The following is a 24274-nucleotide window of genomic DNA, read 5'->3' on the forward strand; positions in this document are numbered from 1 at the left end:
CAAAGTCCCTCATTCACGGCCATCGGGTTCTCTCCTCCCGTTACCCATTCCTTCCCGTCCTTGGACGCATCTGTCGTTGGATTTCATTACGGACCTGCCTCGTTCCTCGGGGAAGACTGTGATTCTGGTAGTAGTGGACCGTTTTAGCAAAATGGCGTATTTCATTCCCTTTCCTGGGTTACCCAATGCTAAGACGCTGGCGCAAGCGTTTGTTGATCACATTGTTAAATTGCATGGCATTCCTTTAGATATCGTTTCTGATAGGGGCACGCAATTTGTTTCCAGATTCTGGAAGGCCTTCTGTTCTCGCTTGGGGGTTCGGTTGTCGTTTTCTTCTACTTTTCACCCGCAGTCGAATGGTCAGACTGAACGCGTCAGTCAGAATCTGGAGACATATCTGCACTGTTTTGTGGCGGAGAATCAGGAGGATTGGTGTTCTTTTTTGTCCCTTGCTGAGTTTGCTTTAAATAACCGTCGTCAGGAGTCCTCTGATAAGTCACCATTTTTTGGTGCATATGGGTTTCATCCGCAGTTTGGGACATTCTCTGGAGAGGGGTCTTCTGGTTTACCTGATGAGGAGAGATTTTCCTTGTCTTTGTCATTTATTTGGCAAAAGATTCAGGGCAATCTGAAGAGGATGAGTGAGAGATATAAGCGTGTGGCGGATAAGAGACGTGTGCCTGGTCCGGACCTGAATGTGGGTGATCTGGTGTGGTTGTCTACATAGAATATCAATACTGAAGGTTCCCTCCTAGAAGTTGGGTCCTAAGTTTATTGGGCCTTACAAGATCTTGTCCGTTATCAATCCCATTGCCTTCCGTCTTGATCTTCCTCAGACTTGGAAGATCCATAATGTTTATCACAGGTCCCTATTAAAACCTTATGTCCAACCCACTGTACCCTCCTCTTTGTCTCCTCCTCCGATTGTTGATGGTAATCTTGAATTTCAGGTCTCTAGGATTGCGGATTCTTGCATTATCCGCGGTTCTCTCCAGTACCTCGTTCATTGGGAGGGTTATGGTCCTGAGGAGAGGATGTGGGTCCCAGTGGCGGACATTAAGGCCACTCGTCTCATCAGGGCTTTCTATAGGTCTCATCCTGAGAAGGTGGGCTCTGAGTGTACGGAGTCCACCCATAGAGGGAGGGGTACTGTCACCGCCAGTTCTCTGACTAGGTCTGGCAGACGTTCTTCTCTACCTCTTGCATGACGTTGTTTCTTTTGGTTTCACTTTGTCATCTCCTTTCCTTCACCCAGCTGTCACCTATTTACACTAATTGCCTCCCTTTATATTCCCTCCCATACTGCCTCACTTTGCGGTTTACACTACTTCCTGGATTGTGTTCACTGCTGGAGGCTGCTGCTGATTCCTCAGATAAGTATTTTTCCTTTTTTTGTGTTTCCTTGCTAACTTGATTCTAGGTGACCCTGACTCCATCTGTATTAAGTGCAGGGAGCCGGTGGTCGTGTCCCCTCACTATTATAGGGTTTTCAGGTGTCATACAGTATTAGGTACCTGGGCATGCAATCGTCTACCATAAAGATCTTTGCATGGGCATAGCAGTCAGGGAGAGCTCTAGGGGTTTTATAGGGCTCACCCATATGCTCTTTAGTTTGGGATCAAGCCATTCGGATGTTTATTTATAAGTTACAGCTCTCTGCAACACCATCCATGACATTGGGATCGCAGTCGCTCGAGTACCTGCTCTAGCCAATTCAGGTGTTTTTGAAAAGTAACGGATTATACGATAATATCACCCAGGTATATCAGGGTAGCTTCAAAATTCAGTTCTCCCAGGCATCTCTCCAGCAGTCACTAGAAGGTCCCCAGGGCATTAATCAGCCCAAATGGCATCCTGTGGAATTCGAATAGTTCCATGGGGAGTATGAATGCTTTCCCTGCCTTGTCTTGCTCAGCCACTGGTACTTGCCAGTACCCGCTTGATAGGTCCAGGGTGGAGAAGTATTTGGCTCGTCCTAGAGCCATCAGAGACTCCTCGATGCATGGCAGAGGATATGAGTCTTGCGCGGTGCACGCATTCAACCGCTGGTAATCCACACAAAATCGATTAGTGCCATCCTTCTTCTTGACAAGCATCACTGGGGCCACCCAAGGGGTCTGGCTACCCCGCACCACTCCAGAATCTATTATCTATTTCAACAGCGTTTTCACTTCCTGGTACAACTTGGGCGGAATCTGCCGATATCTCTCCCGAATTGGTGGAGTGTCCCCCGTCGGCATCTCATGTGTGATAGCATCCGTGCAGCCAAAGTCAGGGTCTAGAGTCACTTCTCTCTGACTCAGTACTTCTCCCCAATGTAGGAACACAGGAGCCAGTTCCACTCCTGGGGTCAAGGGAACTTCTAGATGTCCCATATTCACAGCTCTTATGGGTACTCATCAATTCTGGACCACTCCCAGTGTCCGGGCCACCAGTGTCCGGGCCACCAGGACATCCTGACCCAACTCTCCTAGGGCTGTCGGTTCGATGAACACCTCCATACCTTCAAGATTGCAGAAGGTTTCCATGAGTAACGTCAACACGGTCTGGCTTGGCCAGCGCTTGGAAGTATCGGTAGAAGAGTGACTCAGGCATAGTCATTACCTGTTACCCGGTATCCACTAAGCAGTCGACAGGAATGCCTTCAAATTCAGCTTGTATGGTGGGACACCCTGCGACCAGGTGTTCGGAGTCATGCTGAGTATCCTGGCTCTCCACCTCCCCTACAGTACGCCCCACTACTGCGGGGGAAGGAAGTTTAATGGCGGTTCTGGGTGTCCAGCTTAATCACTCTGACACTCTCTGGCGTAATGTCTGTAATTTCCACACTGCCAACACTGTGCCCCTTGACGGCCTTCTCCTTGTCTGCGTATGGGGGGTGCCCTTAGGACTTGATTTACTGGCTTCCATGGAGGATATTGAGGAACTTGGGGAGAAGGTAAATTAGTGTGAGGATATTCTGGTGTAGGAACCCATAATCACCTGATAAGTTTGTTGTCAGGCCGGGTAGGCAGCCTCAGGGGTATAGCACGACTCCATCTGTTTTCCAGGTGCATTAACGTTTCGTGCATAGCACTCAGGGAGCTCTGTAAGTCTTGTACCACTCTGACTAGGACCTCTTCGCTCTCTGTAACCCCGAGGGGTGTGACGGTCTAGGTTCATATCACTCCAGACGCATAACTTTCTTCTTTGCTCCGTGCCACAGCCTCTGCTAATATTTGTCGAAAGGTTAGTGTAGAGTTCACCCTGACTCGTTCCTGCAGGGCCCGTTTCAGGGGAGTGCTGTAGAGTCCCAGAATTAATTGTTCCCGCAGTATCCGATCTATAGTCCCCATGGCGGTTACTCCGTCTGTCTCTTTTTTCTGTACTTCGGCCAACACTTCCTGTAGCACCATCGCATACTGCAAGAGACCTTCATCTTCCCGCTGAATCTGGTAAAAGAACTTCACCCTGAGGTCCTTGCACTGGCCGTTTCACTGTATATTTCTACCAGAAATTGCATCTCTTTCAACGTATTGCGCATGGCTTCCGGTTGTAGTAGAACATTTCGTCGGGCCTCACCCTGTACAGCGGCCAAAGCGATTTCTACTTGTAGTTCTGGGCTGATATTGTAAATCCTAGCAGCACTCTGTAACCTTGTCACCCAGTCCGACAGTGACATGTTCTGGCCATCAGATTTGGGTAGCAAGTTAAACAACGTGCCAATAGGAAGGGCCCTTGCAGGGGTTCCACCATTGTTTGAGGTACTTACATTAACATAATGCACATTGCCTTCAGCCGCCTCCATCTCTGTGACTGTACCCTGCTCGCAGCGCCACTTTTAGCGGTCAGAAGAGGAAGAGACCGCAAGGCAGGATTCAAATACAGTACAGCAGACAAAGAGGCTGAAGCATACACCGGCTTTATTAAAGAACAAAATGGAACTGCCAGAAAATCGGATTAACAGTATAATACCACCGCACCAGAGGCACAATAGGTTAATGACAGAAATGGTATAAACAGGTGTACATAAATCAGCAAAAATGGTAATGAACTTTTGCATAGAAAACAGAATGAGCTAAAACAGCAAACACACAGCTTACAAGCTACTCTCACTAATAGTTTCTCCAGGGTCTGCTTCTGCTGACTAAATTTCCTTACTCTATAAACTATCGCAGATTAGCACCGGTGCCACTCACAGTTCTGCAGATTCTCCTTGGTCCAGTACGTGACGGAAGGGGCAGTTTGGCTCCAGACCCGGTCACTTGCTTGTCCCAATGTGGTCTTTCTTTCTCTCTGGTTGCATTACAGCAGGTGCAGATATTCACCTAGTTCAGCTCTGGCAGGAGGAATCCTGCTTGTCACTGGTCTCTGAATGGCATGATCTCACTCCTCTGGAATACACTTTGCAGTCTCTGCATTCTAGGGACCTACTAAAAGGAATGACAGAATGGAATGCCCAGTTCAGTTGGATTATTTAATGTTCAGATTAAGTGGAATTATCACTGTTTTCTGCAGAATGACGAGGGTGAATGACACAAAGGAATGCCCATAGACTTTAAAGGGAACCTGTCATCTGGATTTTGTGTATAGAGCTGAGGACATGGGTTGCTAGATGGCCGCTAGCACATCCGCCATACCCAGTCCCCATAGCTCTGTTTGCTTTTATTGTGTAAAAAAAACGATTTGATACATATGCAAATTAACCTGAGATGAGTCCTGTCCCTGACTTATCTCACGCACAGGACTCCTCTCAGGTTAATTTGCATATGTATCAAATAATTTTTTTTTACACGATAAAAAGCACACAGAGCTATGGGGACTGAGTATTGCGGATGTCCTAGTGGCCATCTAGCAACCCATGTCCTCAACTCTATACACAAAATCCCAGTGACAGGTTCCCTTTAACAGGAAAGTGGAATGCCCGTAGAGAATAATGGACCAGAGTGGAATACCCATAGAGTATAATGGAAATGTAATATTTGAATTAGAGAAAAAACCATTTGACATATCTAATAATTATTTAGCAGGCTTACTCTCCAAGTTTAGTGGGATTATTTAATGCTCAGATTAAGTGAAATTATTACTGTTTTCTGCAGAATGATGAGGGTGAATGACACAAAGGAATGCCCATAGACTATAATGGGAAGTAAACTCTGAGCTCATTTGCAGGTAAATCTGTGTTATGTAGGACATTAACATGATAAGCCCACTTAATCTCAATTTAAAAAAAGCCTACTTTCACACTGGCGTTTCTGGGTCTCATAACGGATCAGTTTAGCCCCAATGTATTCTGAATGGATAAGGATCCATTAAGTATGCATCAGTTTGCCTCCGTTCAGCCTCCATTCCGCTCTGGAGGAGGACACCAAAACGCTGCTTGATGTCCGCCTGACGATGCAGAGCCAAACGGATCCGTCCTGATTTACAATGTAAGTCAATGGGGGTTGATCCGTTATTACTGACACAATATGGTGCAATTGAAAACGGATCCACCTCCCATTGACTTTTAGTGTAAGTCAAAATGGATCAGTTTGCATTATCATGAACAAATGATTATTATTTTTTTGTTCATGGTAATGCAAACGGATCCGTTCTGAACAGATACAAGCGTTTGCATTATAGGTCCGGATCCGTCTGTGCAGATACCAGACGGATCCGCACATAACGCTGGTGTGAAAGTAGCCTAATCCCACTGAATTTGAAGAGTAAGCGTGCTACAGATTAATTTGATATGTTGAATGGTTCAGGCACCAAGTCACGTTTTACTTCCCATTATAGCCTATGGGCATTCCATTGTGTCATTCCCCTTCTCATATCATAGAAACCAATGATAATCCCACTTAATTTCAATTTTAAATAATCCCACTGAACTTGAAGAGTAAGCCTGCTACAGATTTATTTGATATGTTAAATGGTTCAGGCACCAAGTCACGTTTTAATTCCCATTATAGCCTATGGGCATTCCATCACCTTTGCATTCTATAGAAAACGGTTATAATCCAAGGTAATTTTCATATGCTACTCTACCCAGGGAACACTTGCGGTAAAGGTTAATGTCCTACATAACACAGATTTACCTGCAAATGAGCTCATAGTTTACTTTCCATTACAGTCTGAGGGCATTCCTTTGTGTCATTCACCCTGGTCATTCTGCAGAAAACGGTGATAATTCCACTTAATATGAACATTAAATAATCTCACTGAACTTGAAGCGTAAGCCTGCTAAATAATTATTAGATATGTGAAATGGTTTTGTCTCTAATTCAAATAATACATTTCCATTATTGTCTATGGGCATTCCACTCTGGTCCATCATTCTCTATGGGCATTCCACTTTCCTGTTAAAGTCTATGGGCATTCCATTCTGTCATTCCTTTTAGTAGGTCCCTGTATTCTGCTCTACAGCTGTCAGGAAGAAATCACATCTTATAGTCTCTTTCTGTTATATCCCCCAGCAGCCAGTCTCACTCCCTCTCCAGACAGACCCAGCAACTTTCAGCACAGCCCGGGAGAAAACTCTATTGTCTTCCTTCAGCTTGTCCTTTCCCTTATTCCAGCACACAGCAGCCTCATGTGGCTGGAGGAGGATATCGCAGCCTGTGTGCAGGATTATCACCAGATTCTTACACTGTCTAGTGGTTTGCCAACAGCAGATTGTAATTAGACAGCACCCGATGAACGAGTGTTTGCCTATTCATCAGGCAATCCGCAGCAGTATTACACTGCAAGATGACCGAAAAATCGGCAGGTTTAATACAGCCTTAAAGGGAACCTGTCACCGGGATTTTGTGTATAGAGCTGAGGACATGGGTTGCTAGATTGCCGCTAGCACATCTGCAATATCCAGTCCCCATAGCTCTGTGTGCTTTTATTGTGTAAGAAAAACGATTTGATACATATGCAAATTACCCTGAGATGAGTCCTGTCCCTGACTCATCTCACATACAGGACTCATCTCAGGTTAATTTGCATATTAATCAAATCGTTTTTTTTACACAATAAAAGCACACAGAGCTATGGGGACTGGATATTGCGGATGTGCTAGCGGCAATCTAGCAACTCATGTCCTCAGCTCTATGCACAAAATTCCCGTGACAGGTTCCCTTTAACCCCTTAAGGACCGAGGACGTACCGGTACGCCCTATTTCCCGAGTCCTTAAGGACCGAGGACGTACCGGTACGTCCTGACTTAAAATCTGAATTCCGGCGCCGCGGGGGTTAATCGAAACGGGATTTCGGCTGAAATCATTCAGCCGGCATCCCGTAACAACGCAGGGGGGGGTCATTGGACCCCCCCGTATCGGCGATCGCAGAAAACCGCAGGTCAATTCAGACCTGCGGTTTTCTGCGTTTCCGGTCCATTCGGGTGTCCTGTGACCCGATGAACCGGAAAAAGACTGCGATCGGTGGCGTAATTTTACACCACCAATCGCAGTCCGAGGATTTGCAGAGGCGGAGCTGGCCCTGGTGCTGAACGCCGCTGTCCAGGGTGCTGATTGGTGCAGGGGAGAGAGGCGCGAGATTCAAACTTCCTGCGCTCCTCTCTCCCCTCCTCTTCCTGTCCAGCACCCTGACCGTGCAGCATCGTCCAGCACCAGCTCCTGTGTCCCCCTAAATCGGCATCCATCACCCTCCTGCACCCATCGCCACCCAGGTAGGTTAGGGTCAGTGAGGGAGAGGCACCTTTAGGCAGGGATAGAAGGGAAAAGTTAGAAAAAAAAAAAAAAAAAAGCACATTTATTCCAAACTTTTTTTTTTCAACTTTCAGACCCCAGACCCCCCCTGCCACTTGCCCCCCCCCGCATCCCCCCCACCACCAGCCCCCCCCCACATCCCCCATTTGATGGTGGAGCAGACGAATCTGTACGCCCAACAGTTCGTCGCTCAAAACCCAGGCTCAGTTTTGGCTAGACCCGGTGGCTGGACGCCGGTCAGTGCAGCCGAAATGAGGACATTTTGGGGCCTCGTGCTGCATATGGGTCTAGTCCAAAAATCCAGTGTCAGGCAATACTGGAGTGGGGACGTCCTGTACCAGACCCCACTGTACAGTATGGTCATGACACGTCACCGGTTTGAGGCCATCCGGAAATGTCTGCATTATTCCGATAATGCAGCATGTCCACCCCGAGGTGATCCTGCCTATGACCGGCTGTACAAGATACGGCCGGTCATCGATCACTTTGGGGCCACATTTCAGCAGGCCTACGTACCTGGAAGGGAGGTCGCGGTTGATGAGTCTCTCGTTGCGTTCAAGGGGAGACTCAGTTTCCGCCAATACATTCCCACAAAGCGGGCGAGGTATGGCGTGAAGCTATACAAAATTTGTGAGAGTACCTCAGGGTACACTTACAAATTTCGTGTGTACGAGGGGCGAGATTCCCGGATTCAACCACCAGAATGTCCCCCCACTCTGGGTGTTACCGGGAAACTCGTGTGGGACCTTATGTACCCACTGCTGGATAAGGGTTACCACTTGTACGTGGACAACTTTTATACCAGCATTCCCTTGTTCAGGTCCCTTGCCGCCAGATCCACGTTCGCTTGTGGGACCGTGCGGAAAAATCAACGCGGCCTCCCTGCCTACCCCCTCCAGGTACCTATCCCCAGGGGTGAGACCCGTGCACTTACCAGTGGAAACCTGTTGCTGGTCAGGTATAAGGACAAGAGGGATGTCCTTATGCTGTCCACAATCCACGGTAACAGCACCACCCCAGTCCCTGTGCGAGGTACCGCGGCAACGGTCCTCAAGCCCGATTGTATCGTCGACTACAATCGGTATATGGGAGGAGTTGATCTCTCTGATCAAGTCCTCACGCCATATAACGCCATGCGCAAAACCCGGGCATGGTACAAAAAAGTTGCGGTCTACATGGTGCAGGTTGCCATGTACAACTCTTTTGTACTATCCCGAAGCGCTGGCAGCACAGGGACATTCCTCCAATTCTATGAGGCAGTCCTCAAAGACCTGATCTTTTCGGACCGGGAAAGAGCAGGCCGGAGTACCTCGGGAACTGGAGGCGCCCGGATCGTCCCTGGCCAACACTTTCCAGGTGTGGTCCCCCATACTGGAAAGAAGGGACGAACCCCAAAAAAGTGCAGAGTGTGTCACAAGAGGGGGATACGGAAGGACACCACAACTCAATGTGACACGTGCCCCGATCATCCGGGCCTCTGCATTATCGATTGCTTCAGGGAGTATCACACTTCCATGGAGTACTAAATTTTTATAATCCCCAACAGTTCACTAGAGAACATAAAACACTATGGCTCTCAGACTTTGGAGACACGAAAACAATTTTTCTTTCCCCAAAAAATATTAGTTTTAGTGCAGGCATCCTCAAACTGCGGCCCTCCAGATGTTGTAAAACTATAACTCCCAGCATGCCCAGACAACCTACAGCCATCATCAGGGCATGGTGGGAATTGTAGTTTTACATCATCTGGAGGGCCGCAGTTTTAGGATGCCTGCTTAGTGTCTCCAAAGTCTGAGAGCCATACATATTGGGCATCGTCGCGTGCGTAAAAGTCGTCGCTATAAAAATAACTTTTTACCAAACGCCTCGGATGAACGGTGTTAAAAATATAAAATAAAAACGGTGCCAAAACACCTATTTTTGGGCAAAATTTAAATTTAAATCCATTTTGCCGGTAATAAAGCAAGGGTTAACAGCCAAACAAAACTAAACATTTATTGCCCCAATTCTGTAGTTTGCAGAAACACCCCATATGTGGTCGTAAATGGCTATATAGCCGCACGGCAGGGCATAGAACGAAGGGAACTCCATATGGTTTCTGGAAGGCAGATTTTGATGGACAGTTTTTTTTTTTTACACCATGTCCCATTAGAAGCCCCCCCTGATGTAGCCTAGACTAGAAACTCCAAAAAAGTGACCCCATCTAAGAAACTACACCCCTCAAGGTATTCAAAAATTACTTTACAAACTATGTTAACCCTTTAGGTGTTCCACAAAACTAAATAGCGAATGTAGAAACAATTTTAGAATTAAATTTTTTGGTTACATTGCCTCAAAAAAGAGTAATATAGAGCAACCAAAAATCTAATTTACCCCAAAAATTGTCCCAAAACAACAACCACCTTATCCCGTAGTTTCCTAGATGGGGTCACTTTTATGGAGTTTCTACTCTAGGGGTGCATCAGGGGGCTTGAAAGGGTACATGGTGTAAATAAACCAGTCCAGCAAAATCTGCCTTCCAAAAACCGTATGGCGTTCCCCTTCTTCTATGTCCTGCCGTTTAGCCAAACAGTAGTTTACGACCACATTTGGGGTGTTTTTGCAAACTACAGAATCAGGGCAACCCATTTTGAGTGTTGTTTGGCAGTTAACCCTTGTTTTACTCCTGGAAAAAATTGATTATATTGGAAAATTTTCCAAAAAATAGAAATTTCAAAATTGTTTCTCCATCTGCCATTAACTCTTGTGGAACACCTAAAGGGTTAACAAAGTTTGTAAACCCAGTTTTGAATACCTTGAGGGGTGTACTTTCTTAGATGGAGTCACTTTTTTGAAATTTCTATTCTAGGGGTGCAACAGGGGGCTTCAAATGGGACATGGTATAAACAAAACCAGTCCTGCAAAATCTGCCTTCCAAAACCCATATGGTGTTCCCCTCCTTCTATGTGCTACCGTTCGGCCAAACAGTAGTTTACGACCACATATGGGGTGTTTTTGCAAACTACAGAATCAGGGCAACCCATTTTGAGTGTTGTTTGGCAGTTAACCCTTGTTTTACTCCTGGAAAAAATTGATTATATTGGAAAATTTTCCAAAAAATAGAAATTTCAAAATTGTTTCTCCATCTGCCATTAACTCTTGTGGAACACCTAAAGGGTTAACAAAGTTTGTAAACCCAGTTTTGAATACCTTGAGGGGTGTACTTTCTTAGATGGAGTCACTTTTTTGAAATTTCTATTCTAGGGGTGCAACAGGGGGCTTCAAATGGGACATGGTATAAACAAAACCAGTCCTGCAAAATCTGCCTTCCAAAACCCATATGGTGTTCCCCTCCTTCTATGTGCTACCGTTCGGCCAAACAGTAGTTTACGACCACATATGGGGTGTTTCTGCAAACTACAGAATCAGGGCAACCCATTTTGAGTGTTGTTTGGCAGTTAACCCTTGTTTTACTCCTGGAAAAAATTGATTATATTGGAAAATTTTCCAAAAAATATAAATTTCAAAATTGTTTCTCCATCTGCCATTAACTCTTGTGGAACACCTAAAGGGTTAACAAAGTTTGTAAACCCAGTTTTGAATACCTTGAGGGGTGTACTTTCTTAGATGGAGTCACTTTTTTGAAATTTCTATTCTAGGGGTGCAACAGGGGGCTTCAAATGGGACATGGTATAAACAAAACCAGTCCTGCAAAATCTGCCTTCCAAAACCCATATGGTGTTCCCCTCCTTCTATGTGCTACCGTTCGGCCAAACAGTAGTTTACGACCACATATAGGGTGTTTCTGCAAACTACAGAATCAGGGCAACCCATTTTGAGTGTTGTTTGGCAGTTAACCCTTGTTTTACTCCTGGAAAAAATTGATTATATTGGAAAATTTTCCAAAAAATAGAAATTTCAAAATTGTTTCTCCATCTGCCATCAACTCTTGTGGAAGACCTAAAGGGTTAATAAAGTTTGAAAAACAGTTTTGAATACCTTGAGGGGTGTAGTTTCTAGAATGGGGTCATTTTTGGGAGGTTTCTATTATCTAAGCCTCACAATATGACTGCAAACCTGAACTGGTCCATAAAAAGTGGGATTTTGAAGATTTCTCAAAAATTTCAAAATTTGCTTCTAAACTTCTAAGCCTTGTAACATCCCCAAAAAATAAAATATCATTCCCAAAATGCTACAAACATGAAGTAGACATATGGGGAATGTAAAGTCATCACAATTTTTGGGGGTATTACTATGTATTACAGAAGTAGAGAAACTGAAACTTTGAAATTTGCTAATTTTTCAAAATTTTTGGTAAAAAATGTATTTTTTTATGCAAAAAAATTAACTTTTTTGACCCAATTTTAGCAGTGTCATGAAGTACAATATGTGACGAAAAAACAATCTCAGAACGGCCTGGGTAAGTCGAAGCGTTTTAAAGTTATGAGCACTTAAAGTGACACTGGTCAGATTTGCAAAAAATGGCCTGGTCCTTAAGGGGTTAAGACTGGGCTGAAGCTTCAACAAGACAATGACCTTAAAGGTAATCCGTCATCGTTTTTATGGTGTCCTAACTAAGGACAGCATAAACTAGTGACAAATACTGGGTCACTTTATTTAATCGACCCAGCCCAGTCTTGCATTGAACAGCTCCAGCGCATTATGATGAATCCTGAATATTCATGAGCTCCTGACTTTGCCCGCTCCTTGGTACTAATTCAGTTGAAAAAATCCTGTCAATCAGAGGCAGGTGGGCAGGGAAAGCCATAAGCTCATGATTATTAGGACTCGGCATCAGCTACAGTAATACATGAGTAGTACTTCAGATGAAGACTCCAGATCACTAGTTGTTTTCGTACTGCCCCCATTACCCTCAGCACTCAAAGTTACACTAAAATACACAGTCCGGACTGCTCTGCTATTCTACCATCATGGAGAGGACTCGTGTGTGCATGCACAGCAGTACTGACAATGTATTTCTTGTTAATGTATTTCAATGCAGCTCTGAGCACTGACAGCGGGGAAATGGGAGGCAATAGGAAAATAAGAAATAGTGATCTGAACTCCATAGCTGCAGTACTACTAATTTATTACTTTAGAAAATGGATCAAAATCGAGGTGACAGATTTCCCCAGTAATGCATTATGGGGCGGAATTTAAAGGGATGCAATCAGTCCAACTACATGACAGCTGAGAGAGGCTAACGAGATGAGGAACTGAACACCGCAACAAAGAAAACTCGAGGAGGAGGTTCTGAAAGGCTTCTGTCAGAGCTTCTCAGCTGTCTGGTTGTGACACCACCGTCGGTACCAGAACCAAAACCCAATCTCCCAGGGTTAAAGATCCGGACACAAGCCTGCCAATTATAGACCCTATTCTGGGCTCGCTGGGCTGCCTCCATATGTTCCCTAACAATCGGCAACACTGTCTCCATCCGCTCTTGTATCTGAGCGACATATTCAATTACACTTTTATACAGTGTGGGTTGTTGTTTCCACGCCTCTTTAGCTATGTCCAACAGACCGCGAGGATGTGGGCCATATAGCAGTTCGAAGGGCGAGAACCCAGTAGAGGCCTGGGGCACCTCTCGCACTGCGAACATGAGATAGGGCAGAAGAAGGTCCCAATCCCTCCCATTCTTAGACACCACTCTTTTTAGCATGTTTTTTTAAATGTTTGATTAAATCTCTCTACCAGGCCGTCTGTTTGCGGATGATAAACGGACATCCATAGCTGTTTTTTGTGCAGAAACTTACATCGTTCCTTCATGACCTTTGACATAAAAGAGGTTCCCTGGTCGGTCAGAACCTCTTTAGGTAGTCCCACTCGGGAAAACATTACCATTACCTCCTTAGCTATGAGTTTGGCCAATGTATGTCGCAGGGGCACCGCCTTCGAGTGGCATAGTCTAGGACGACCAAGATGTGTTGGTGCCCTCTAGCGGACTTCGGTTCCCGGCCTATGAGATCCATAGCGATTCGCTCGAACGGAACCTCGATAATCAGGAGAGGTACCAGGGGACTACAGAAATGTGGTTGGGGGCTCGTTATTTGGCAGGTTAGGCAAGACTTACAATATTCTTCTACCTCTCTAAACACACTGGGCCAGTAAAACTGCTGTCGATCTGGTCCTGCATTTTCTGCCATCCCAGGTGTCCCCCAAGAATATGTTGGTGGGATAGCTCCAACACAAGCTTGTGATACACCTTGGGCACCACCAGCTGTTCAACTTGGCCCCCAGTTGTTGAGGTTCACCATCAACTATTATAACATGTTCTTAGGCCCGAGATAGTGTTGGATCATGGTGCTGTGCTGTACTGAAATTTTCCCCGGAGTCGTTGAGGTCTGCCAACTCAGGACCCGGTGGCAAATCCTCCACGTCTCCCACCATTACATGCAGCAGGATTGTCTCCCCCTCTTCCACCGCAGTGGCGGCCATCCCTACTGATGGCCCTTTAGACTCAGGTTCCCAGGGTTCCGGTTTTCCCCCCGAGTAAGGCCACTCTACTGGGGTTACACATGTCTCACAGGTATCGGTAACTTTCGTATCAGGCCACAGTGCCGGGAAACCCAGGAAGTCTCGCCCAAGTATAAGTTCATAATGTAAATTGGTGGCGACGGCCACTTCGTGAGTCCACCAGCTGGTGACCGTGGACAGAGACACCAGGGCGGTGGGATAGTCCTTTAAGTCTCCATGGATGCACACAACCCCGACTTTTCGGCCAGTATACTTGGCGGGCAGCACCAGGGCAGCTCTTACCAGGGACACCAGACTCCCTGAGTCCAGCAGAGCCACCACCAGAGTGTCTCCCACTTCCACCTGGCACAGGTGGCTATTGGCTATAGTCTTGGGGGTACCTGTTGCACACAGCTTCCTGGCATACAATGAGTGGCAGTAGCCATAGTTAGTATCCATGACTTTGCACGGATGGGGACAGTTGGCCCTTATGTGGCCAGGCTCCTGATACTGCCAGCAGACCATCGGAGCTGGGTCTGCAGGGGGTACATCCCGGACGGGTTTTGGGGTGGAGATTTCCTGGGTTTGACTGCCCCTCCCAAAAGAACCCCCCTGTAGATTCCTGGTGGCCTCATAGCGCTCCACCAAGTCGACCATCTCAAGGGCATTACCAGGAAACACTTGGCCGATCCAGTGCTGGAGAGGGTAAGGCAAAGCCCTCCATAATACATCAGCCAACAGATGGTCCAGCATAGCAGTGGAACAGCACGTCAGGCTGCAGCCATTTATGCAAACGGTGTAACAGATCATAATGCCGAGGTCTCGCAGGTTCAGCCGGGTTAAACTCCCACTGATGCACCCGCTGGGCCCAGACCAACACATTCACCTCCAGTTTTGCCAGAATCTCACCCTTTACTGTCATGTAATCAGCCGCTTGATCATCCGGTAAGTCGAAAAACACCTGCTGCGGTCTGGATACCAGGAACGGAGCGACGACCTCAGCCCATTGATCTTGGGTAGTTTCTCCTTCACGACCACCTTTTCGAACACCGCCAGTTAGGTCTCGACGTCATCTGAGGGGGTCATCTTAGGGATCGCCGCACTCACCGCTTTCCGGGCATCGTGGACGTTCTGGGATGCCCCTGCTGCTTGTGAAGACATCACATGCTGCAGTAGCAGCTAGTTGGTTTCCTGCTGCTGCTTATTAGCCTCCCACTGCTGCAAGTTAGCCTCCATGAGGGCTTTTACGACAGCTTCCATTTTGTCAAGGGACACGGGTTGTAATCTCGCTGGTTTGATGTAAGACATGCAACCGTGCCTGGAAAAACAAACATTTTTCGGCCTTCAGGCCAGCCTCACTGCTCGTGCACGCATCTTCCACCAATTGTGGGGGTTCGCTTTGATAGGCAGGTTAGCGGATGCAGTATAGAGGCAACAACAAAGTCTTTAAATTAAACAGTTCAGTGTTTATTCACACATTAAGTAAGTGGAAAAAAACAAAAAGTCAGTTTCAAGGAAAACAGTCACCTTGTGATTCTGGTGTTTATTCACACCATGCAGCAAAAAAGAAGTCCTTGGACAAAGCAGCTGCTTTCACACCAACAAGGTAGCAGGCCTTAATCCAGGCCCAAACTCCCAGGTCCCAACACAGAGACTGACAGAGCTCCACTGTCAGAGAGGAGTAATCCAAAAACACCTGCCAGTGCTGCCTGTGTTTTATAGCCCAAAGCCAAGACCCGGCCTGGAACGTGGGGAGTAGTCACCAACCCAGCACTTTGACTAGTCCCAGTAAGAGCCATCCCATATCAGCTATTACAGCCATACTAAATAGCAACGTGTCAAACAGCAACTGCTGCTAACACATGAAACAGGCTCTTACTTCACCGAGGGCAGGAACCTTGGTGAGACATATCTATTATCTACGATCATCCCTTGAACCCTCTTACATACCTCCCCCCTTTGTTCAACCCTGAGGGGGTGAACACACATCAAACAGTGTACCCGGTACAGGGCATCCGCGTTTCCTTGCAACCATATATATTTATACACACACACTCACCTTTATTTTTTTCCAGTATGGCCTCATCCCGTGGGAAGCCTAGGAATTATGTGTAACAAGACATCAAAGTCATGTACATTGAAGGAGTTATCACTTACGGGTTTTGCAAACTGTTATGTATACTTGCAAGGACACTATTTCCTGGAAGAGTCAAATTTTTGTGTGAAAAGTCACTGGAAAATGCCCTGTTATTCTATTAGACTTCAAGGTCCATCCTTCATGATGTTAATTACTCACTGCACAGTCAATGTCATGTTGTCACACTTCTCCTTGGTTCTTTGGTTAGGGCAAAGCAGCACCGACCGTGACACCGCACAGCATAAAGTATTGCCTGTGTTGTGTTAAAGGTAAACTCTGTTCAAACAACATTTCACAGACTTATCTCATTTTGAGCTACGTCTTTATTTAACCATTTACATCCAAAGTGACACTAAAATGTCTGCTGGCTCTTTTAAAATCTGTAAGTAGGACCTGCTGCTGCTTCCTTTTGGAAGTTGTATGTGGTTTGTCTACACTCATTTGGCATTAAAGGGGTTTTGTCAATTCAGCAAATAGCAGTTATTACGCTGCTCGTTCCATGGTTACGACCACCATGGAATCCAGCAGTGGTGGCCATGCTTGCACACTTGAGGGAAAAAAGCCTGCCTATGCTCAATAATGCAGTTGCGGCCACCAAAGAGGCCAGTCCTTTTTCTATAGTGTGCAAGCGCAGACTCCTCTGCTGCTGGATTGCAGGGTGGTCGTAACCATAGAATATGCAGTGTACAGACGTGGACAAAATTGTTGGTACCCTTTGGTCAATGAAAGAAAAAGTCACAATGGTCACAGAAATAACTTTAATCTGACAAAAGTAATAATAAATTAAAATTCTATAAATGTTAACCAATGAAAGTCAGACATTGTTTTTCAACCATGCTTCAACAGAATTATGTAAAAAAATAAACTCATGAAACAGGCATGGACAAAAATGATGGTACCCCTAACTTAATATTTTGTTGCGCAACCTTTTGAGGCAATCACTGCAATCAAACGCTTCCTGTAACTGTCAATGAGACATCTGCACCTCTCAGCAGGTATTTTGGCCCACTCCTCATGAGCAAACTGCTCCAGTTGTGTCCGGTTTGAAGGGTGCCTTTTCCAGACTGCATGTTTCAGCTCCTTCCAAAGATGCTCAATAGGATTGAGGTCAGGGCTCATAGAAGGCCACTTTAGAATAGTCCAATTTTTTCCTCTTAGCCATTCTTGGGTGTTTTTAGCGGTGTGTTTTGGGTCATTGTCCTGTTGCAAGACCCATGACCTGCGACTGAGACCAAGCTTTCTGACACTGGCTAGTACATTTCTCTCTAGAATTCCTTGATAGTCTTGAGATTTCATTGTACCCTGCACAGATTCAAGACACCCTGTGCCAGACGCAGCAAAGCAGCCCCAGAACATAACAGAGCCTCCTCCATGTTTCACAGTAGGGACAGTGTTCTTTTCTTGATATGCTTCATTTTTTCGTCTGTGAACATACAGCTGATGTGCCTTGGCAAAAACTTCGATTTTTGTCTCATCTGTCCACAGGACATTCTCCCAGAAGCTTTGTGGCTTGTCAACATGTAGTTTGGCATATTCCAGTCTTGCTTTTTTATGATTCGTTTTCAACAATGGTGTCCTCCTTGGTCGTCTCCCATGTAGTCCACTTTGGCTCAAACAACGACGGATGGTGCGATCTGACACTGATGTTCCTTGAGCATGAAGTTCACCTTGAATCTCTTTAGAAGTCTTTCTAGGCTCTTTTGTTACCATTCGGATTATCCGTCTCTTAGATTTGTCATCAATTTTCCTCCTGCGGCCACGTCCAGGGAGGTTGGCTACAGTCCCATGGATCTTAAACTTATGAATAATATGTGCAACTGTACTCACAGGAACATCTAGTTGCTTGGAGATGGTCTTATAGCCTTTACCTTTAACATGCTTGTCTATAATTTTCTTTCTGATCTCTTGAGACAGCTCTTTCCTTTGCTTCCTCTGGTCCATGTCGAGTGTGGTACACACCATATCACCAAACAACACAGTGATTACCTGGAGCCATATATATAGGCCCAATGGCTGATTACAAGGTTGTAGACACCTGTGATGCTAATTAGTGGACACACCTTGAATTAACATGTCCCTTTGGTCACATTATGTTCTGTGTTTTCTAGGGGTACCATCATTTTTGTCCATGCCTGTTTCATGAGTTTATTTTTTTACATAATTCTGTTGAAGCATGGTTGAAAAACAATGTCTGACTTTCATTGGTTAACATTTATAGAATTTTAATTTATTATTACTTTTGTCAGATTAAAGTTATTTCTGTGACCATTGTGACTTTTTCTTTCATTGACCAAAGGGTACCAACAATTTTGTCCACGTCTGTATATGATGGAAAAATGAATGAAGCCAGCAAAGGAAGCAATATGGGGACAATCACAATACATTAGTAAGTACCTTGTATTAACTTTCTCTACATAATAAACACCACCTTTAAGGGGCCGGGCTGGATAATAAAGGAATTTCTTTTTATTGAACATCTTCTGATTATAGTAGATAAGACACCTTGACAGACACCATTGATACTAACAAGCCCATCAGGTTTTCTTTCTGGTGTCCATCTTCAGCGGCGTACATAGAAATCACTGGGCGCCATAGCAAGAATCTAAATTGGGCCCCCACTGCTGTATATACTATATATCTGTACACACTGCATCTATTATACCTCGTACTTCACATATCAGTACACTGCTGTATATACTATATAGCTATACACACTACATCTATTATACCTCGTACTTCACATATCAGTACACTGCTGTATATACTATATAGCTATACACACTACATCTATTATACCTCGTACCTCACGTATCAGTACACTGCTGTATATACTATATAGCTATACACACTGCATCTATTATACCTTGTACCTCACATATTAGTACACTGCTGTATATACTATATATCTGTACACACTACATCTATTATACCTGGTACCTCACGTATCAGTACACTGCTGTATATACTATATACCTGTACACACTACATCTATTATACCTCGTACCTCACGTATCAGTACACTGCTGTATATACTATATAGCTATACACACTGCATCTATTATACCTTGTACCTCACATATCAGTACACTGCTGTATATACTATATATCTGTACACACTACATCTATTATACCTGGTACCTCACGTATCAGTACACTGCTGTATATACTATATAGCTATACACACACTACATCTATTATACCTGGTACCTCACGTATCAGTACACTGCTGTATATACTATATAGCTATACACACTGCATCTATTATACCTCGTACCTTACATATCAGCACACTGCTGCATATACAATATAACTGTACATGGTGCCTCTATCATACCCCATACCTCACATATCAGTACACTGATATATATACTATATATATGTACACACTAAGTCTATTGTACCTCACGTATCAGTACACTGCTGTATATACTATATATCTATACACACTGCATCTATTATATCTCGTACCTCACATATCAGTACACTGCTGTATATACAGTATACCTGTACACCCTGCATCTATTATGCCTCGTACCTCACATTTCAGTACACTGCTATATATACTATGTATCTACACACACTGCATCTATTATACCTTGTACCTTACATATCAGTACACTGCTGTATATACTATATACCTGTGTACACTGCATCTATTATACCTTGTACCTCACATATCAGTACACTGCTGTATATACTATATATGTGTACATATTGCATCTATAATACTGTGTAATATATGCAGTGTGTTTATATATATAAATATATACATACAGAGCTATAATAGGTATAATAGATGCAGTGTACAGATATATGTGGTCAGTTATACATTATGGTCACTGTGTGTCAGGTACATGAGGTAGTTGTCACTGTAATTGTCTGAAGTATTATATATAAGTTAGCAATGAGTAAAAACTGGACATGGGTGAGGAGCAAATGAAGAGAAAAGTGGTGGACCTCCTCTTACAACTCCATTCCAGTCTGTATAGATCAATGCAGAGCTGATTGTAAACTTCTAATACTTGCTATTAGGGTTTGAAAGACCTGTGATGATGTCATCACAGGTCCTGGCAGATGTACCTTTCAAACCTGGGAACTACACCATTTTTGGTGCAGGTCTTTTGCTAGATCCTGCAGGACCTGTGATGTTGAAGATGATGTCATCACAGGTCCTGACAGATGCACTGTTCTAACCTGGGAGCTACACTTTACACTGTGCAGTTCCCTTACAGGACCTGTGATGACATCATCAAAGGTCCTTTAGCTTTAGGAAGATAGACTGGAGCAATTAGGGGGCGGGGCTTCTCCTCCACTGCGGACCCCCCTTCCTCATGGGCCCCATAGCAGCTGCGTGGTCTGCCTATAAGGTAGGTACGCCACTGTCTATCTTTCTTCTGGACAAAAAAGCACCTTATACTATACTATTTTGAGCAAATGTTAATCAGTTACTCCTCCTAGAAAAACATATGCATAAATTGACATCTGAGCATTACCATTCTGTTCCTACACAGTCTGGCACACCAATTGAGCAGTGTCAGACATCAGTACATTTGGAGCGCTGGGATCCTGAATTCAAAATTAGATGTACAGTAGTTACAAAAACAGCAAATGTGGATGCGTATTGCAGTCTGACCATACATTCAGAGGTGGGGTCATCCATGGCAACAAACCATAAACCAAACTGGGGTATGGCAGGGAAGATTCACCCTAATAAACCACCTAGTACCGTAAACATTGTAGAGTGATCACCCTGAAAGAGGTGGCCCTGCAAAAACTGTTCCTGGTGAACTCTAGTACACCCTGAACAGATGCAGTCAAGACCCAGAAATTTGGACCCTCCTGTGGAACAGGAACAGGCTGGCGTGCAGTAATGAATGCCAAGCAGTTAGTCGTTGATGTCATGGGGTACAGTCAGCTGACTGTACTTTTGCTAGTAATACAACAGCATTTTGGCATCCAGCTGCCCATCTACAGGCTGAGTTTCTTCTGACTATGGACAGTCTTTTCTGCAGGCATGACTGTGTTATAATGATGATCATGACATTTGTACTATTCTGCTATTATTGTATTGTCATTACCATGTAAAGCATGTCTTACAAACAAGAAGAAAACAATAAATACTATTCAAATTAAAGATGTAAGAAATGCCATTTATAATACCCCTACTGTATATACAGTACCATTATTTATGAGGACTTTACGGTTTATGTGGACTATTGTTGTCTGCAGAATATACAATCTTTTAGTGTAATGTACAGTTACAATACTTTTCTGAAGAGCTTACTGTCTAGTAGTAATCTTCTAGAAATTAATGAAACTGTATTTGTTACACACAGAGAATATACAAAGTATTATTGTTTTACAGGAGTGGAGAAGAATGGCGTTGCCAAAGACTTATACTGAATCGAGAGGTCCTTTCTGTGTCAGGGATGCATCGCTTCCTGCCTCTCCTGGACAATGTTGGACAGGACTTTGTTCGTAGAGTTTACTCTCAGGTGGAAAGAAGTAGTCGGGGAAAGTGGACAGCTGATCTGACCAATGAGCTCTTTCGATTTGCATTGGAGTGTAAGTACAAGAATAATACTCCTTAAAGGGGTTCTCAAGGAATTAAGAAAATTAAAATACTTCAATATTACTTTATTATATATATATTCCCAAATACCTTTCATTAGTTATAATGCCTCATTTTGTCTGAGGAGCAATCATCAGGTGAAATAAAATGGCCGCTGTCCTATTAACACACACAAAACCTGTCATTATGACAAGTTACTTCAGAGCACTGAGCTAAAGAGCTGCCTCATCCTCCTCTCTGCTTTGCTTGTCAGGGATTATGATCCTGAATACAGTTTATATGATCTTCACCTGCATCTCTGTGGGAATAAAGTTCATAAGGAGAATTAAAGGTCAGAGAGGAGGTAGGGGTAATGAGCAGCAGCTCTTGTCTCCATTACCACAGTCTGTCAAGTCCGTTCTCTCTGCACTTCATGTCTCCTCATAAACTCCTTTCCCCAGAGATTCAGCTGAAGATCTTATTATCTGTATTCAGGAATCCCAGACAAGCAGAGCAGAGAGGAGGCCGAGGTAGTTTTTTACCTCAGTGATGTGAAGTAACTTGTCCTGCTGTGTGATTAGGACAGGTTTTGTGTGTACTAATAGGACGGCGGCCATTATATTTCTCCTAATGATTGCTCCTTAGAAAAAAATGAGCCATTATAACTAATTAAAGGTATTTGGGAATATAATTATAATTGTGTTCGGATCGGCTATCAGAAAGGTGTCCCTAACCTATCTAACCCTATCTTGCAACAAGCAGTAGAATTGTGCCATAACTGCTGCTGTAGGGCAGCCTAAAGGGGGCCACCCCTATATGAAGTGACTGTAAGATGGCGTGGGTGGGTGGGTGAAATCAGCTGAATCGTCGTCAGCCTAGGCCTACAGGAGCCTATAAATAGCCTAGTACCCAACCAGCCTGGCCTCACAGGTGCAAGTAAGTAGCCGTGTAATCAGCCTCTCCTCTCACAAATACAGCAAAATACTTTTGCTTTACACTTGTGTTCGGATCGGCTATCAGAAAGGTGTCCCTAACCTATCTAACCCTATCTTGCAACAAGCAGTAGAATTGTGCCATAACTGCTGCTGTAGGGCAGCCTAAAGGGGCCAAAAAGCATAGACCTTATTTAGAGTAAACATATACATACCATTACGACACCCGCTTTGAACGCAGAAAACTTTACCCGATGAAGGTGCGGAATATACCGTACATATCAGCGACTTCTATATACCTTACCTCTTTGTCACGTGCCGTTGTTTTTGGAGGTAGCTAAAGTTGATGTTTTGAAAGAGCGGTCGGTAGTCAGAAACGATTTACCCCTATGTTGACGATCATATGAACATATTACAAGAAGGTCTGAACCCGGGAGCTGCAGACTGAAATAACAATGGTGAATGTGATGGAAGACTTAATGAAGTCCAACCATTCGCTAAGGGCCCTGCTCGGACATCAACTATTGCTGGTAGCAAATACTACACCTATACTTCCCCAGGCCACTGCTTAAACTATTTCTTATTATTAATAAAGGACCCAAAAATTAGAAGATGGCATATGCCACTTAACTCTGATAATGGATCGGGACGTAATCGCCTGTAGTCGTGACAGGACTTATTAACCTGTAGTCGTGACAGGATTTCGTAATCGCCTGAAGACGTGACAGGACTTATTAACCTGTAGTCGTGACAGGACTTCGTAATCACCTGTAGTCGTGACAGGACTTATTAACCGCCAGGCACGAGAGACCCTAATGGCGGAGCCAGGCGCCAGCGAGGGAAGAAACGTAAACCTGAAGGAAAGCAGCTATGTTCATTAGGAGAACGGTATCAGAGCGGTGCACTGACTGCCCCAGAGGAAATACTGAGTAACCATGATGTAGCAATGAAAAGGAAAATGCGGCCTTAAGTGGAAGCCGAAGTGATGTATGAACAGGTGGGTGAACGCAGGTCTGGATGTGAGTAGTGCCTGAAACATGGTATGAGCCCAGCTGTGAGCATGAAGAGCACGGTATAACGCAGCTGTGAATGCAATCTGAAATGACAGGGTATCAATGTGATGCAACAGCAACGCATGAACGCAGCTCTAGTGGTGAACAGAGTATAAATTGTAAATGCAGACACATGGACATAGCTTTGAAGGTAACGCCTCCACATAATGCTGCAGGCTTTTTTTTTTTTTTTTTTCACAGGGATGGTCATCACAGCACCACCCAAGAAACATAAACGTGTATGAACATGAACCTTGAAGCAACGACAATAAAGCAACATATAGTGCACCTATAACCTAGCACAGAACCGCTGACACATGCGTGCCCATAACATACAGTTTATAGATAAACCACTCTTACCTACAGGAGCATCAGAACTCAAATGCAGGCGCCTCGATTGATCTGCATGGATCCCCACATGCAGACCCCTGGTATACATACCCCAACTCCTTGCATGTTTGGCGTTAGCTACGGATGTGCCCCTGCATGTT

At 44.6% G+C, this 24274-nt stretch overlaps 1 protein-coding gene across 2 annotated transcripts in view; it reads left to right on the forward strand.

Annotated features, from left to right (window-relative positions):
• Positions 1-24274, forward strand: part of LOC122929707 (cholesterol side-chain cleavage enzyme, mitochondrial) — an 80679-nt gene that overhangs the window by 21506 nt on the left and 34899 nt on the right. For both annotated transcript variants that reach the window (XM_044283365.1, XM_044283366.1), the window contains exon 3: positions 21614-21813. In XM_044283365.1, the coding sequence (XP_044139300.1) occupies positions 21614-21813 (200 nt within the window). The remainder of the gene's footprint in view (positions 1-21613; positions 21814-24274) is intronic.

Source organism: Bufo gargarizans, chromosome 2 (genome assembly GCF_014858855.1).
Source record: "Bufo gargarizans isolate SCDJY-AF-19 chromosome 2, ASM1485885v1, whole genome shotgun sequence".
NCBI lineage: Eukaryota > Metazoa > Chordata > Amphibia > Anura > Bufonidae > Bufo > Bufo gargarizans.